This window comes from Crassostrea angulata, chromosome 3 (genome assembly GCF_025612915.1).
Source record: "Crassostrea angulata isolate pt1a10 chromosome 3, ASM2561291v2, whole genome shotgun sequence".
NCBI classification, from domain to species: Eukaryota; Metazoa; Mollusca; class Bivalvia; order Ostreida; family Ostreidae; genus Magallana; species Magallana angulata.
In genome coordinates this window covers 31,903,780-31,917,677 of record NC_069113.1, presented here as the reverse complement: position 1 = coordinate 31,917,677, position 13,898 = coordinate 31,903,780, and the positions used below count along the sequence as shown (strand labels likewise).

Below are 13,898 nucleotides of genomic sequence, written 5' to 3'. Positions count from 1 at the left end.
GCTATACGTTTATAACGAATTCGTAAAACATATTATAGCGAATTCGTTGTAAAATAATTAAGGGTTTTTCCGGCTAACAGTTTTCTAAACTACCGTAAGTAATAAAATAAGTATTACCGTCAATTACAAAAAATGTCAATATAACCATTTCATTTCAATTTTTAAAAAAAATTCCGTATACTATTTGAATTTGAGTATTTAATATATGCATCTTAAAATTGCATGTTTCTTCAACGAAATTTGAAATGGAAAAAATTCGTTATAAAAAAGATAATATACGTTAAAATTTTGCCAGCGGGGGTCTTAAAATTACTTCGTTATAGCCGTAAATTCGTTATATCCGTGTTCGTTATATACATCAATTTTCTATTGGTTTATATAAGAAATTTGCCGGGACATGAATAATAATTCGTTATAGCCGTAAATTCGCTATATCCGTGTTCGTTATATTCGAGTTTTGCTGTATACTCAAGCCTTAAGGTAAAGCGAAACTAGGGTCACGTGAATTTCCTCTCAACCAGACGCTTGTTTATAGTCACGCATGAAATAATCTCCTCCACTCTACCTCATTAAAACGTTTCAAATTTCAAGCGTCCAAATAATAACCTCTGCCCGAAAAAAGGCAGAGATTATTATTGTGATTCGGAATCAAATAATCGTTTTTTTTTCAAGCGTCTAAATCTTTCTACCAACAATAATAATGTCTTCTGGGCAATATATTATTATTGTTAGCACACATTGTGACAATAATAATGGAAACCGAGATGATTGTGATATTTACAATAATTATCTTCGGGTGTTAGATATGTTGTTTTCTTTTTGTGTGAGATATTATTATTTTTGGTTAACATTTTTATTTGGGGCAGATTATGATAATTGTGTGCGGGTACAATTATAATTATTGTGGCGTGAAAATAAAAATGTAAGGAAATTGAAGTGATGATTATTTTTGGCAGGACATTTTTATTGTGACCATATTATATAGTAAAATATAATAATAATGTGGGGGTACCCATACGGCTTTCCATACTTTACTCCATGTTTACTTTTTCTCTGAAGTTCAAATTATGGTAACCATTGTGCATTGTACAAAACATGAAAAAATAAATACCGGACGGCCATCATTTTTTTTTGTTGGGGGGGGGGGGGGGTGTCAGATAAAAATGTCTGAATGTCTGAGAGGGCAACATGTTTGCAACTAGGGTGATGAAGGATTACTACATTGGCACAAGAATAGGGGTTATGGTCACAAATATTAGGATTATAATAAAAAATAACAGGTTATTGGTGGGATGCAAACATTTTCAACAATAATACAGAGACAAATTCAAAACATATGTGCTATTGGAGGAGAATCACAACTAAAGGAAAAGATGTGTTAATAGTATTAATATATTCATTATCTTACCAATATGCCCTGCTTGCTGTTGCATGCAGGTGCTCTCAGTTGGGATAAAAAAAATTAATGCATTTTCAATAAATCAATATTGCCTTGCCCTAACACCAGAATTCCAGATATAATGTTTCAACATATTCAATATAAAAAAGATAACCTCACTCTTAGCTTGCATTAATTATAAAAATTGTAGCAAATAAAATTACAAATTTTCGGTTTAGTATGGAAAGCCGTATGGTACCCCCACATTATTATTATATTTTACTATATAATATGGTCACAATAAAAATGTCCTGCCAAAAATAATCATCACTTCAATTTCCTTACATTTTTATTTTCACGCCACAATAATCATAATTGTACCCGCACACAATTATCATAATCTGCCTCAAATAAAAATGTTAACCAAAAATAATAATATCTCACACAAAAAGAAAAACAACATATCTAACACCCGAAGATAATTACTGTAAATATCACAATCATCTCGGTTTCCATTATTATTGTCACAATGTGTGCTAACAATAATAATATATTGCCCAAAAGACATTATTATTGTTGGTAGAAAGATTTAGACGCTTGAAAAAAAAAAAACGATTATCTGATTCCGAATCACAATAATAATCTCTGCCTTTTTTTCGGGCAGAGGTTATTATTTGGACGCTTGAAATTTGAAACGTTTTAATGAGGTAGAGTGGAGGAGATTATTTCATGCGTGACTATAAACAAGCGTCTGGTTGAGAGGAAATTCACGTGACCCTAGTTTCGCTTTACCTTAAGGCTTGAGTATAGTATTAAGAACTGAATAGGCACCGAAGGCGAAGGCACATGGTAACGGTCTGTAATTGTAGTCTGACGGTAGAAGGATTGATCTGAGAAGCTTATGAGAAGGTATGTTAGTGATTTTAAACTAAATGAAACTAAACGAATGGAACAGTTTTTTAAACACTGTTTTTTAGTAATATGTTTTACAAATTACGATATGCGACCGTTGAGACGAGGGAAGCATATAACTGTATAACGAAATATGTACAGATGTACATGTGTGACTGTTCGTATCACTGTAATAAATCAACTACATATATGCAATCTATTTACTTTTAGGGGGGGGGGGGTGTTGTTATGTTATGTAAAAGCATACTGGCTTGAACACTTTGAGTACAAGTAGACCACCGTCCCTTGAATTGATACTCTCTGTTTTCAGGCCACTTTGTTTCTGTATAGCTGTTGTGTTCACACATTATTTCATACAGATACATGCATAAATCCCATACATATATTTCATTGTATTAATGAATCATTTCGCATATTGTTGCCTGTAATACGAAGCTGGACATAATGCGGGCTATTATTTCATTCATTATTTGTTATAATCATGATATTATTTTTTTTTTAATGTATATGCCCCCTGAGGGCCCTTGATTGGCGAATAAATGAATAAATATACATATATGCAGCAGGGTCTGGTATCTTTGCATCAACAGCAAGAGTTGACCCCCCTCGCTATCTCTCTCGCCTTTTAATTTCGGTTGAAAATTGAGATTATAGATGGTGTAACTATTTATTAAAAACCCCGGTCTTGGATGGTGATTTAATTAGGATACGATAAGTGTTCAATGGGACCCCCCCCCTCCCCCCCGGGGGTGTTGTTATGTTATGTAAAAGCATACTGGCTTGAACACTTTGAGTACAAGTAGACGACCATCCCTTGAATTGATACTCTCTGTTTTCAGGCCACTTTGTTTCTGCAGGGTTGTCTCTAAGACCCGGGAGGCGGGGAATTCCCCCGCCTATAATGCCTTAATTACCCGGCTATTTTTGCATTTCAAACACAATGTAGCTATAAGCAAGACCCCCAGACCCCCTTCTACTTTTTCATTTCCTCCTTCTTCTTCAATTTTTAGAGAAAACCCTATTTCTGTATAGCTGTTGTGTTCACACATTATTTCACACAGATACATGCATAAATCCCATACATATATTTCATTTTATTAATGAATCATTTCGCATATTGTTGCCTGTAATACGAAGCTGGACATAATGTGGGCTATTATTTCATTCATTATTTGTTATAATCATGATATTATTTTTTTTAATGTATATGCCCCCTGAGGGCCCTTGATTGGCGAATAAATAAATAAATAAATATACATATATGCAGCAGGGTCTGGTATCTTTGCATCAACAGCAAGAGTTGACCCCCCTCACTATCTCTCTCGCCTTTTAATTTCGGTTGAAAATTGAGATTATAGATGGTGTAACTAATTATTAAAAACCCCGGTCTTGGATGGTGATTTAATTAGGATACGATAAGTGTTCAATGGGACCCCCCCCCCGTAGATCATTGAGGGTGCGGATCATTGACAGTGCATTCAGCTGCAGTGCAGATACAGTCTGATACTCAGATAGCGAGCCGGGTAAGCAAGGTAAGAAGACATACTGAGATCTATACCATATACTACAAATTAATAGAGAACATGTACATGTATATGCGGCAGGCTCAACAATGTGCAGATTTCAACTCGAATTTCCTTCGTTTGTACACGTTGTCTTTGGAGCTCGCTGCGCTTGCTAATATGTCATATCTTTTTTGGATGATTAAAAAGGATCACCACTACCCCCTCCCTTTTTTTTAATTTTGGATGAGATTGCGGATGGATGATAATTTCTTAATTTCTGTATTGTCTGACTGGTGTTTCACTATCTATAGAACCTTTAAACTTGATTGTAATATTATGTAAATCGTGTGGTAGTTGGACAGAGCGCACATTTAAATGGTTTGAAACACAGACAGTAGGATCTGTCTGCCTACTCAAACTCAAACCTAAGGTTGCATGCTCAGTCTCGATTATGACCTCATGTTTCATGTTTCATATGTAGGCCTAAAACATAACAGTAATCGTTTCTTCGGAAATAGCTGAAGAAAAGTATGTATGTAATTCTGAGATTTTTAAAATTCTTCTTTTAATGCTTATGTATTTCATAAGTTGATAAATTTTCTATTTATACTTTATTCAGACATTTTATTCAGTATTTAAAAGATCTGTTTCTTGATGAAATGTGTTTATTTTTGCCATCTATTAATTTGATAAGACATGCATGTAAATTTACGTAAAAATAGTCTATGAAACTCCTGATGAAAGCACCGTTGAAACTATCTGTTTTGCATAGTCAATTTTTTTCAATTAAATTACTTTCATTTGAAAACTTGGAAAAGTTTTGATAGAGATATATATATATATCGATATAAAGCTACGTTCTTTATTGGGGTTTAATTAATGGATTAAAGAATTAAAAGCATAGGTGGTCAATGCTAGTTCAAATTCTCTCTCTCTCTCTCTCTCTGTTTTTTTTTTTTTGGGGGGGGGGGGGGGGTTGAAAGCATTTGCTTTGCAACCATCAAGCTTGATACAGTGGTAGCCTTGATTATGTAGAAAAAAATTAATGGAAGTACATATAATATGAAGAGTTGACTACTGCTTGAAATAGTCATGCACACATAAAGCAATTGGAATTTATTTTGACTAAGGAACATCTTGACATTTTATCACAGCTGTGATGGCAAGACTGGGTGAGAAACTTATTAAAGCCTTCCATCAGCAAGAGTTTTGCGATCTGGAAATTTCATTATCAGATGGAACTACCCTGAGGGCACACAGGACAGTTGTTATACTCAGCAGTGATTGGTTTAGAACATGTTTGAGTGAAAATTGGGACCCAAACCAATCAAAAAAGGCAGTTATTTGTCATGATTTTTTGCCTTCGCTAACAAGATCTGTTATTGAATTTCTGTACACACATGAGATTGATTTATCATTTGAAAATGTTGAAGATGTGATACAGGCATCACAGTTTTATATGATTACAGATTTGTCTGTAAAATGTTTAGATTTTCTACAACAGTCCATATGTGTTGAAAAAGCCGTGCTTGTTTTACTCATTTCGCACAAATTTGGTTTGAAAGATGTTGTGTCATCATCATTGTTATACATTGACAAATATGCAAGAGATATTCTGTCCAATAGTCCTGCAAATGAAATGTTTTTCCAATACCCTGTAGATCTAGTTAATTTGATGCTTAAGCGAAACACATTGTGTATGCATGAAGAGAAGCTATTTTTGTTGATAGTGAAGTGGATGCATTCAGAATTTAGAAATGTTTCAGACACTTGGGAAAAAATTGTTCCAAATATCAGGTTTGGCAGAATGTCCGCCTCTTTTTTCATTGAAAATGTTGTGTACCAAAATATTATTAGTGATGATTATGCAATGAAAATACTATTATATTTAAATTCATTGAATGTTTGTAAGGACACTGTTGGTCCAGCTTTTCATTCTCGTATGTGTGAGTCAGACAAGGACATTAAGATTGTTAGGTTTTTTTCAAGAAGTCCAAGAAATACTTGGAAATGTGATGAACTAAATGGGGATAGACTTGTAGTTTCTGTAGATAAAAATATGCAACTTCATGGAATAATTTTGTATGGCAACTACAATGTCTCAGTCTTAGTTGAAATAGCATTATCGTGTGATGAAAATATTCTTCTGAAGGAAAAAGTACGTGAAGAGTTGACTGAGGAGTGTGAATTTTCATTTATTTTTGCAAACAATGTTACTTTAGAAAAAGATAAGTTGTATACTGTTGCTGTGCACATGTCTGGATGTGATGTGTATTTTGGCATTGATGGGTTATCAAGTATAAAAACAACCTTTGAGGTAAAAAAAACTGTGACAGTCACATTTTCTGACAGTATGTGTAGTCTTACAAACACAAGAAGAGGACAGATTAAAGGAATTATTTTGCATTAATAATTACAGAAAATTTGTACATTGATATAATGTACTTCTTGTGTTATAACACATACAAATCAAATAAAAGAATGCTCTTACTGTCAATCTATATTTGTACTGTTTAGTTTTATAAAAGGAATCCAGAGCAAAAATAGTTAAAACATCGCTGCGTTTGAGCAGTTTTAAGGAAAACTTGCATTTCTATTGTTTGATTAAGTGTATGACACCTTGTGTTTGATTATTGGATTAAAGATTAAAAAGCATTGGAGGTCAATGCCAGTTCAAATTACGGCACCAAATGTAATGGGATGGGAGAATTAATGATGGACCAGACCGATTCGAACCCGGGCCCCCTGAATTTTCTCTAGTCAGGTGCTCTACCAACTGAGCTAGCAGGCGCTGGTATTCGAACCGGTCTGACCGTCTCAACAGAATGGGTATGGGTTTTTTTTAGGACAAAGTTAAGATATATTTTTCTATAATTGGAATGGTGAAATGCTGTATAACTGTAATCGTAAATACAAGAAAATGAAGTTCTTATAACCATATTTTAGATGGATTTATATACTTTGTATATGAAAGCTGCTTGGTCTGCTCTTTAGTTATTTATGGTTGAAAAAAATTCTAGGTAACATGGCCGGATTAAAGAAAAGTCTGAATATTATTAATAAATAGGTCATGTACATTTAAACCAATCAGTTTCTTTAGAACCCTATATATAATAAGTTTACAATATCAAAGACCCTGGGACGACTGTGGGTTATTATTTATATCTGTTTAATATCTTAATAGAAGCCTTTGTTTATCATTTTCAACAATCTAAATGCAAAATGTATCCTTTTAAATTTTGACCTTGCAAGGAGGCATATGTGTTGTTTGTTTGAATTTGAATTACAACTCTTCTCCTGTATTTCAGTTTGTTTAAAAGAAATGAATCAACAAGGTAAGAATTGAAATATCTCACTTGTAATATGTGTATGTTCAGTGCAGCCAAATTTCCAAAGCAGTTACTATTGTTTTCTAATAATATAATTGATGATAACTATGATCATTTATCTCCTGAACATTGGCACTCAATAAGGTTTATTAACTGATTTTCTCCTTTAAATTTGTATATTTATTATGAGATTTTCATTATTTCTTATCTTCACAAATCTTCACATTGATTGCTTTATTTTCTACTTTAGAACTACACAAGAAAATCAAGGAGTACTTTTATAAGGGTTTCAACAGCAGACTTATCCATTACCTAATCCAGAGAAACAATAATTATAATATAAGGTAACTAAAACAATGTCTGATTGATATGTGTGTGTGTATTCAATTCACATCTTAGAAATATTGTAATAGAGTTTAATGCATTCTGTAATCCAAATACTAGGATTCTGATCATAAATGTGATATTTATTCATTTTATGCAGTTATAATTGCCTAGTTAGAAAACTACTCCCTAGACTTGGTTTGAAAAGGAGGCTAGCGGAAATTGATATAGATGAAGTATTTGAAAAGTCACAGGTATAATTGCAACAAGCTACTTTAAAAAAACCCCCATATTTATCTATAAAGTATTATGTATGACAATTAAGGAGGCTGAATGGTCAACAAATTAGCACTCAGATGCACCTAGAAATATGATATGTATTGAGTTCTCTACTTAAGGTAAAAATAAATGCTGACATGTTCCAGCTACGATATTTAGTCTAATTTCAAGTCTTTGTATATATTGAACTCTTCTTTTCGAAGAGGTTTAAATACATGTAGTTTAGATATGGCCACAACTATTAAGCCATCTGAAGTAACAGATTTCTGACAAGGAATGATATGAACTCTTCCAGATAGAGATACAAAATGGTTGTGCAGGTTCAGAGAACCTAAGAAGAACTCTGAAAATGAAATACCATTTTAATGTAACCAGGTAATGGTTCATTTATGAACATGATGAACAATAAATTCCATTTTCATCTGAAAAAATCTTTAATTCCATGCATGATGGTGATTTTATTTCAAATTTGTAAAACTGCTCTTTAAAAATATTGATTTTGTAAAATAGATCTATTTCAAGAGAAATAGTAAAAATTTTGGATGAAGATGGAGTCAGAAGAAGGAAACAAAGAAGACTAAGACGAAGGCAGTATTTCAGCAGGGTAAATGATAGATTTAAGGTCAAGATCAGGTAAATGATGCCAGAGTGTCTATTTGGTGCTTGAACCATTATGACGTCATAATTAATTTGGTTCTTTTTTTCCAATAATTAAGGGCTAAAAAGGAATTATGTAGAAATGAAACAATTTCTTGACATATTTGATATTAAATCATGGAAAGAAATCACGATACATATATTCAATTTGGCATTATTTTAAAGAGGAGGCCAATATCTTGTTTAATGCCATTTTTGGAGAGACTGTAGGCATTCTATATTTCATTATTCGAAACTGGACAAACCTAACATATATCCTGAATTTCATAAACTTGTAGGCACCTTTCATTTACTAGATCTAGACCTTAAATGATTGTATAAAAATGTATACGTACAAGTCTTTTTTAGTACTAAGGGATGAATCTTTAACATTGTTATTGTAATTTTGTTAGTTTTTTTAAATTGGAGATACTTTTGTTCCTTTATGGCCTTTTATTAAATCATTATGATATTGGCCAAATAAGGGTAAGAAATTCTCACTCTTAGTTTTGGCTTCACTAATATTCCAAATATTCCAAATAGCTTATTCACTGACAAATCGTTTTACTTGTCTACATATTTAGGGTCCAAACTTTGTATGGCACTTGGGTAAGTTTGTTGTTGGTGCTTGTTTTTGTTTCTGATGTTATTGGTGCATGGTTCCGTTTTATTTGATTTCCAAAAAAAATACCACTGTACAAAATAGGGTTGTGTTTTTACTGCATTCATAGATTGTAATGAGGTAGATTTAATAGGATTCATATTCATTGAAGCCTAAAGCATTAACATTATATGTTGATGATGTCTTAATTATGATAATCCTCCTTCAATCATTTTTATGCACTTTTTCCTTATAGATGGATATGATAAGCTTAAGCCATTTGGAATAAGCATTCATGGGTGCATCGATGGGTAAATCTACTATACTTTTCTACAATTTGTAAAAAAAGAACACCCCATACATTTTTAACTGTTTCATGCATGTAATTTTCACACGTTTAAATCAAACCTGTTCTAATTCGAACATTCTTACTCATGTTGATGAAAATTAATACCTACACTGTACATGTACCGGTATACAGTAAAACTCGTTTAGTACGAACACGGATATTGCGAATTCACGGATATAGCGAAGTCACCTTGGATCCCCAGCTATGTAAATTGAATGAATTTCTTATACGGTTATAACGAATTACGGATATAACGAAGTAATTTTTTAGGTCCTAGTGACTTCGTTATAACCGAGTTTTGCTGTATATAACATTAAGGCAGGGGGTATAGAATTACTAGATAAGAAGTTTCGGGGGAGAATGTTTCAACCATACAATTTCCTTGAATTTTTTTCCAATGAAAGGTCAACTTATGAGTAAACTATGTGCCAAATATAAAGTAAATGTATTGATTTTAATTGCTTAATTGCCATGATCTCTGTAGCATACTTAAAAATAGTTGATAATGTATTGTTATTTTAAAAGGTTTTCTCGAAGAGTGATATGGTTGGAGGCAGATATAACCAATAAACGGCCAGAGGTTGTAGCTGAATATTATCTTAGTGCTGTGCAATTGCTAAAAGGTTAGACTTTTTTCTGACAGTTTGTTTTCAATCTTGACAAATGTTAGTAACTGTATGCTACATTATGTTTATAGTTTCCAGTTTCAGCTGGGTTTTTCTTCCTTTTTTATCTCAGGTGCCCCAGCAATAAGAAATGAAAATGCATTTTAGCATTGCAATGCAATAGAATCTGCTTGGGTGCTCGGATTTAATTTATGACAGATTAATGTTAACCAATATTGAGAATTTTCTATATTTTTTTTTATTTCATGCATTAATAGGCTGTCCTCAGAAAATCCGTGCTGATCCCGGAACAGAAAATGGAATCATTGCCACATTTCATTCCTGTTTGAAAGAAAATTGCAGTTCGGTTACTTTGGGAACATCTACAGCAAATCAGGTGAGCACCAATAAAATAGAAATATTTTATAAGTGAATTTTTTAGCTCACATGATATTATAGCACAAGTGTCCATGAGTTCTATAAATATGATTCTCCAGTTAGTTAAGACCGTGGTGTGATCTCATAGTCCCTGTGTTTTAAAGTAAGATAAGAACATGTAAATCATGTCATTGCAGAGGATTGAGAGGTTCTGGGGTCTTTTGAGACAAATGAGGGCAGATTTTTGGATACATCATTTCAAGGTATTCTTTTTAAAAATGACTGTGAGCAAATTGAATGGGATATTTCATTGACAATACTTGAAAAATTTATACTCTTACAGTTTAGTGTTAATTTTAGACATAATTAATACATGTAAGTGATATTTTGTACTGATTGCTGAACATCTGTCATTTTGCTAGATACTTGTTTACAGGCACAGGTTATGTTGAGTTTTTACTACATAAATGCACAACAGTATTCATGAAGTTTAAACTTGGTTTTCTTTGCACGGTAGCACAAATTAAACTCTCATACTATTTTTTGTGTATATATTATTTAAATGAAAAAGTTTTTTCAATTGATGTCATAGTTGATGATGTGTACTTTGTGTGGTCGAAAATTGTGACTAGACTAAATTTGTGGGTGGGGTTGGGGGTGCTAGACCAACATTTGATTGTTATAAAATTTCACGTATTTATTATGTATACGGTAAATGTACCATTCAATAAATTGCATGTGCAGAGGACTGAAATGGATCACATGGTCTGAAGGATCTATTTCCCTGAATGTATATACATTTTAATGTACATTGTATAAATTAAATGATTGTAATGTATTTATTTGACATTTTGTGTGTTTAATATTTCTTCCTTTAGGATTTGGTGTATGAAGATTTGCTGGTGCTAGGAAATCCTATACACAGGTATGGACACAATTGGTATCTGCTCATAAATCCTCTACCATGTATAATTTTTGTAAAAGTAAATATAAATTTACTGTTAAGAAACATCTGACTAATATTAAGATTTGAAATTTATATAGACTCTGCATTCAGTATGTTTACCTCCCACTAATAAAGAAAGACTTAAAGGAAATAATGGAGCAATGGAATAACCATTTGATTCGGCGACAGAAATTAGGAGATACAGTACAAGGCATTCCAGATGTGTTGTTTAAAAATCCAGAGATTGTTGGTAAGAATCTCCTGAGAAACATTGCTTAATACATAATAATTGATATTGACTGTGTTGAAGTTATGTGTAAAACTTTAAAATGATGTTATTTTATTATTAAATAGTACTACTACATACCGGTATGTACTGGTAGATATTATGCAGAATGCAGTAATCAATGTAAATTGAGGCATGATTTATTTACATGAACATGTACATTGCACATGAATATTTTAAGCTCATTTGAGCTAAAAGACCTGAGCAAAAGGCTAGGATTGAGCTTTCCGATCACATTTTGTTTATAGTCAATCTGTCTTTAAATTTTTGACATTTTTAACTTTTTCTCCAGAATTAATGATTTCTTTTTTTTTAAGGATTAGAGGAAAGTAAAGTGTAAATATGGCCATGCATACAATTTTATTTATATTTCCTTCAGTACTTTCAGTGATGGAAGATAATGCATTGTTGTTATGCCCAGAATGTCTTCTTCTAAAGTTATGAAATTTTCTGCCCATGGGAAAGGGGTTCAGGATTTTTGTTTAGAGTGGGGTGACAAATGTGGCCAAATATAGCGAACATTTTTTTAGTCTCTTGAGTCAATTGCTTAACTTGCTGCTGTTGGTAAACACCAGAAATTAAAATGGGGGCAACAGTAAGAGAAGTCTTGGATGAGGGTTTACTCCAAAATGACAATTAAAATGCAACTATTAGATTTCCTGACAGGTCAATTCATCTACAGGCTACTTGGTTGAACATCAAGGCCTGAACTGGGCAACGTTTTCTTTCGTTGAAATTGTGTATACGGTAAACATGTTTAATAATGAAAAATTATGCACAACTCAACATAATAATTTTTCATTTCAGGTGCTTCACAGTACATACATTCAGTTCCTCACAATACAGTGGCTCGTTTACAGGGACTTGTGTCAAACAACTTCAAACAAATTGATGAAGATTTTGCACATGTGGCAACATTAATTTTGCACCAGCATGGTCTGCCTCTGCCAGATGCCCTGGGAGACTGGACCTCTGCTCGTCAACTCTACATATTTCTGCAGGAGAGCATCACACATTTAATGAATCTTATATAATAACGACTTAATAAGTAAAAGGTGTAATCACTCATGGGTGTCAGATGATGTTGCTTGTATTTTCAGCTGAATTGTATTAACCAGCTTTACAGTCTTAAATTTTTAACAAATCAGATACATTTACATGTATATGTACATGCACGTATCTACATTATTTAGTTTTTATACCTCTGCTTCAGAAACTGTTTTACCCGTGTGTCCGTCTGTTCGTTCGTACATGTAAAAACTCACTGTCACATTTTTTTTCAGCGACTTTTAAATGCAGATGCTTCAAATTGAACACACTCTTTTTTTAGGCATGCCATTTTATTTTCATACCAATGGGATGTCATCCTCATTCCTGTTAAATGATTTTTTTTTAGCCCAAGTTTTCAAATAAATTTTAGTTAAAGATTTAATTCTCAGCAACTGTTAATCGTAGATGCTTGAAATTTTAAAACTCTCTTTGTTTAGACATGTCATATGGTGGAATGTTTTCGTACCAATTGGACATCAACTTCTTGTCAAATGACCTGTGCTTTTGTTCATTTTTAGATTAAATTTTGAAATTATATTTTTTCAGCAACTATAAATTGCAGATGCTGGAAAGTTTTACTTCTATTAGTTGAAGAAGGCAATATAGTTGGATTCATTTTTTCAAAATTCTCAGTCAACCTCCAGTTAAATGCTTATTTTGTATATTCACATCAGTGCAGGGGTATCACTTGTGAGCATTGGCTCATAGATATCTTATATGTATGCTTTTTTAATGGGGAGGGGGATTGAGATATTATACACCAGCCATAAAGTTTACCTATAATACATGTAAGCTCGAGCTCTCTCTTTGTAATGTTATCATGGAATCCCATTATGTAATGATTATGTCAAATGCATTACATGTATAACTATTGTGAAATAAATTATATAAAAGTAAAATGTATTTATTGAATTGCTTTTGATGCTTAAAGTGTTTGTGCCTTTATTACGACATGTACAAACATAGAATCTGATCTCAGTAATTTTGGTCACTTTAAATAAGGAATAAGGAATCATTCTTTGAGTATTATGAGGTGATAATTTTGGTCGGGGCGTGATCAAATCCAATAAAGCCCGAAGGGCTTTATGATAGATTTGATCACGCCCCGACCGAAATTATCACCTTATAATATTCAAAGAATGATTCCTTATTACTTATATTTGTATAATTTTAAGCCATCGTACTATTAAATCTTTAACTATAAATAAGCAAACCCCGCCGGCGCCTCAATTTGGCGTCATTTGTATTATGGGTTATATAGTACAAAATCGATACGTAGTGTTATCACAGACAAAGACACTGGATGATGTAAATGTTGTA

General features: G+C 32.7%; 3 protein-coding genes across 4 annotated transcripts in view; 2 read left to right on the top strand and 1 right to left on the bottom strand.

The window, feature by feature from the left end:
• LOC128175042 (E3 ubiquitin-protein ligase XIAP-like) overlaps nucleotides 1-13,898 on the bottom strand; it is a 79,803-nt gene that overhangs the window by 45,938 nt on the left and 19,967 nt on the right. The window contains exon 4 of one of the 2 annotated variants that reach the window (XR_008242628.1): nucleotides 1,409-1,440. The exons of the other annotated variant lie outside the window; for it this stretch is intronic. The gene's annotated coding sequence lies outside the window, so the exon portion shown is untranslated. The remainder of the gene's footprint in view (nucleotides 1-1,408; nucleotides 1,441-13,898) is intronic. 2 annotated transcript variants of the gene reach the window in all.
• LOC128175041 (uncharacterized) lies at nucleotides 1,693-13,477 on the top strand. Its single transcript, XM_052840426.1, has 14 exons — nucleotides 1,693-2,287; nucleotides 7,104-7,130; nucleotides 7,375-7,468; nucleotides 7,609-7,702; nucleotides 8,023-8,102; nucleotides 8,238-8,331; nucleotides 8,948-8,972; nucleotides 9,221-9,275; nucleotides 9,839-9,936; nucleotides 10,197-10,315; nucleotides 10,494-10,559; nucleotides 11,175-11,221; nucleotides 11,341-11,492; nucleotides 12,336-13,477. The coding sequence occupies exons 2-14, from the start codon at nucleotides 7,118-7,120 to the stop codon at nucleotides 12,560-12,562; spliced, it is 1,164 nt and encodes a 387-aa protein (XP_052696386.1). The 5' UTR covers nucleotides 1,693-2,287; nucleotides 7,104-7,117; the 3' UTR covers nucleotides 12,563-13,477.
• On the top strand, nucleotides 2,296-7,094 carry LOC128175038 (BTB/POZ domain-containing protein 1-like). The gene has a single exon (XM_052840422.1). The coding sequence runs from the start codon at nucleotides 4,955-4,957 to the stop codon at nucleotides 6,203-6,205; it is 1,251 nt and encodes a 416-aa protein (XP_052696382.1). The 5' UTR covers nucleotides 2,296-4,954; the 3' UTR covers nucleotides 6,206-7,094.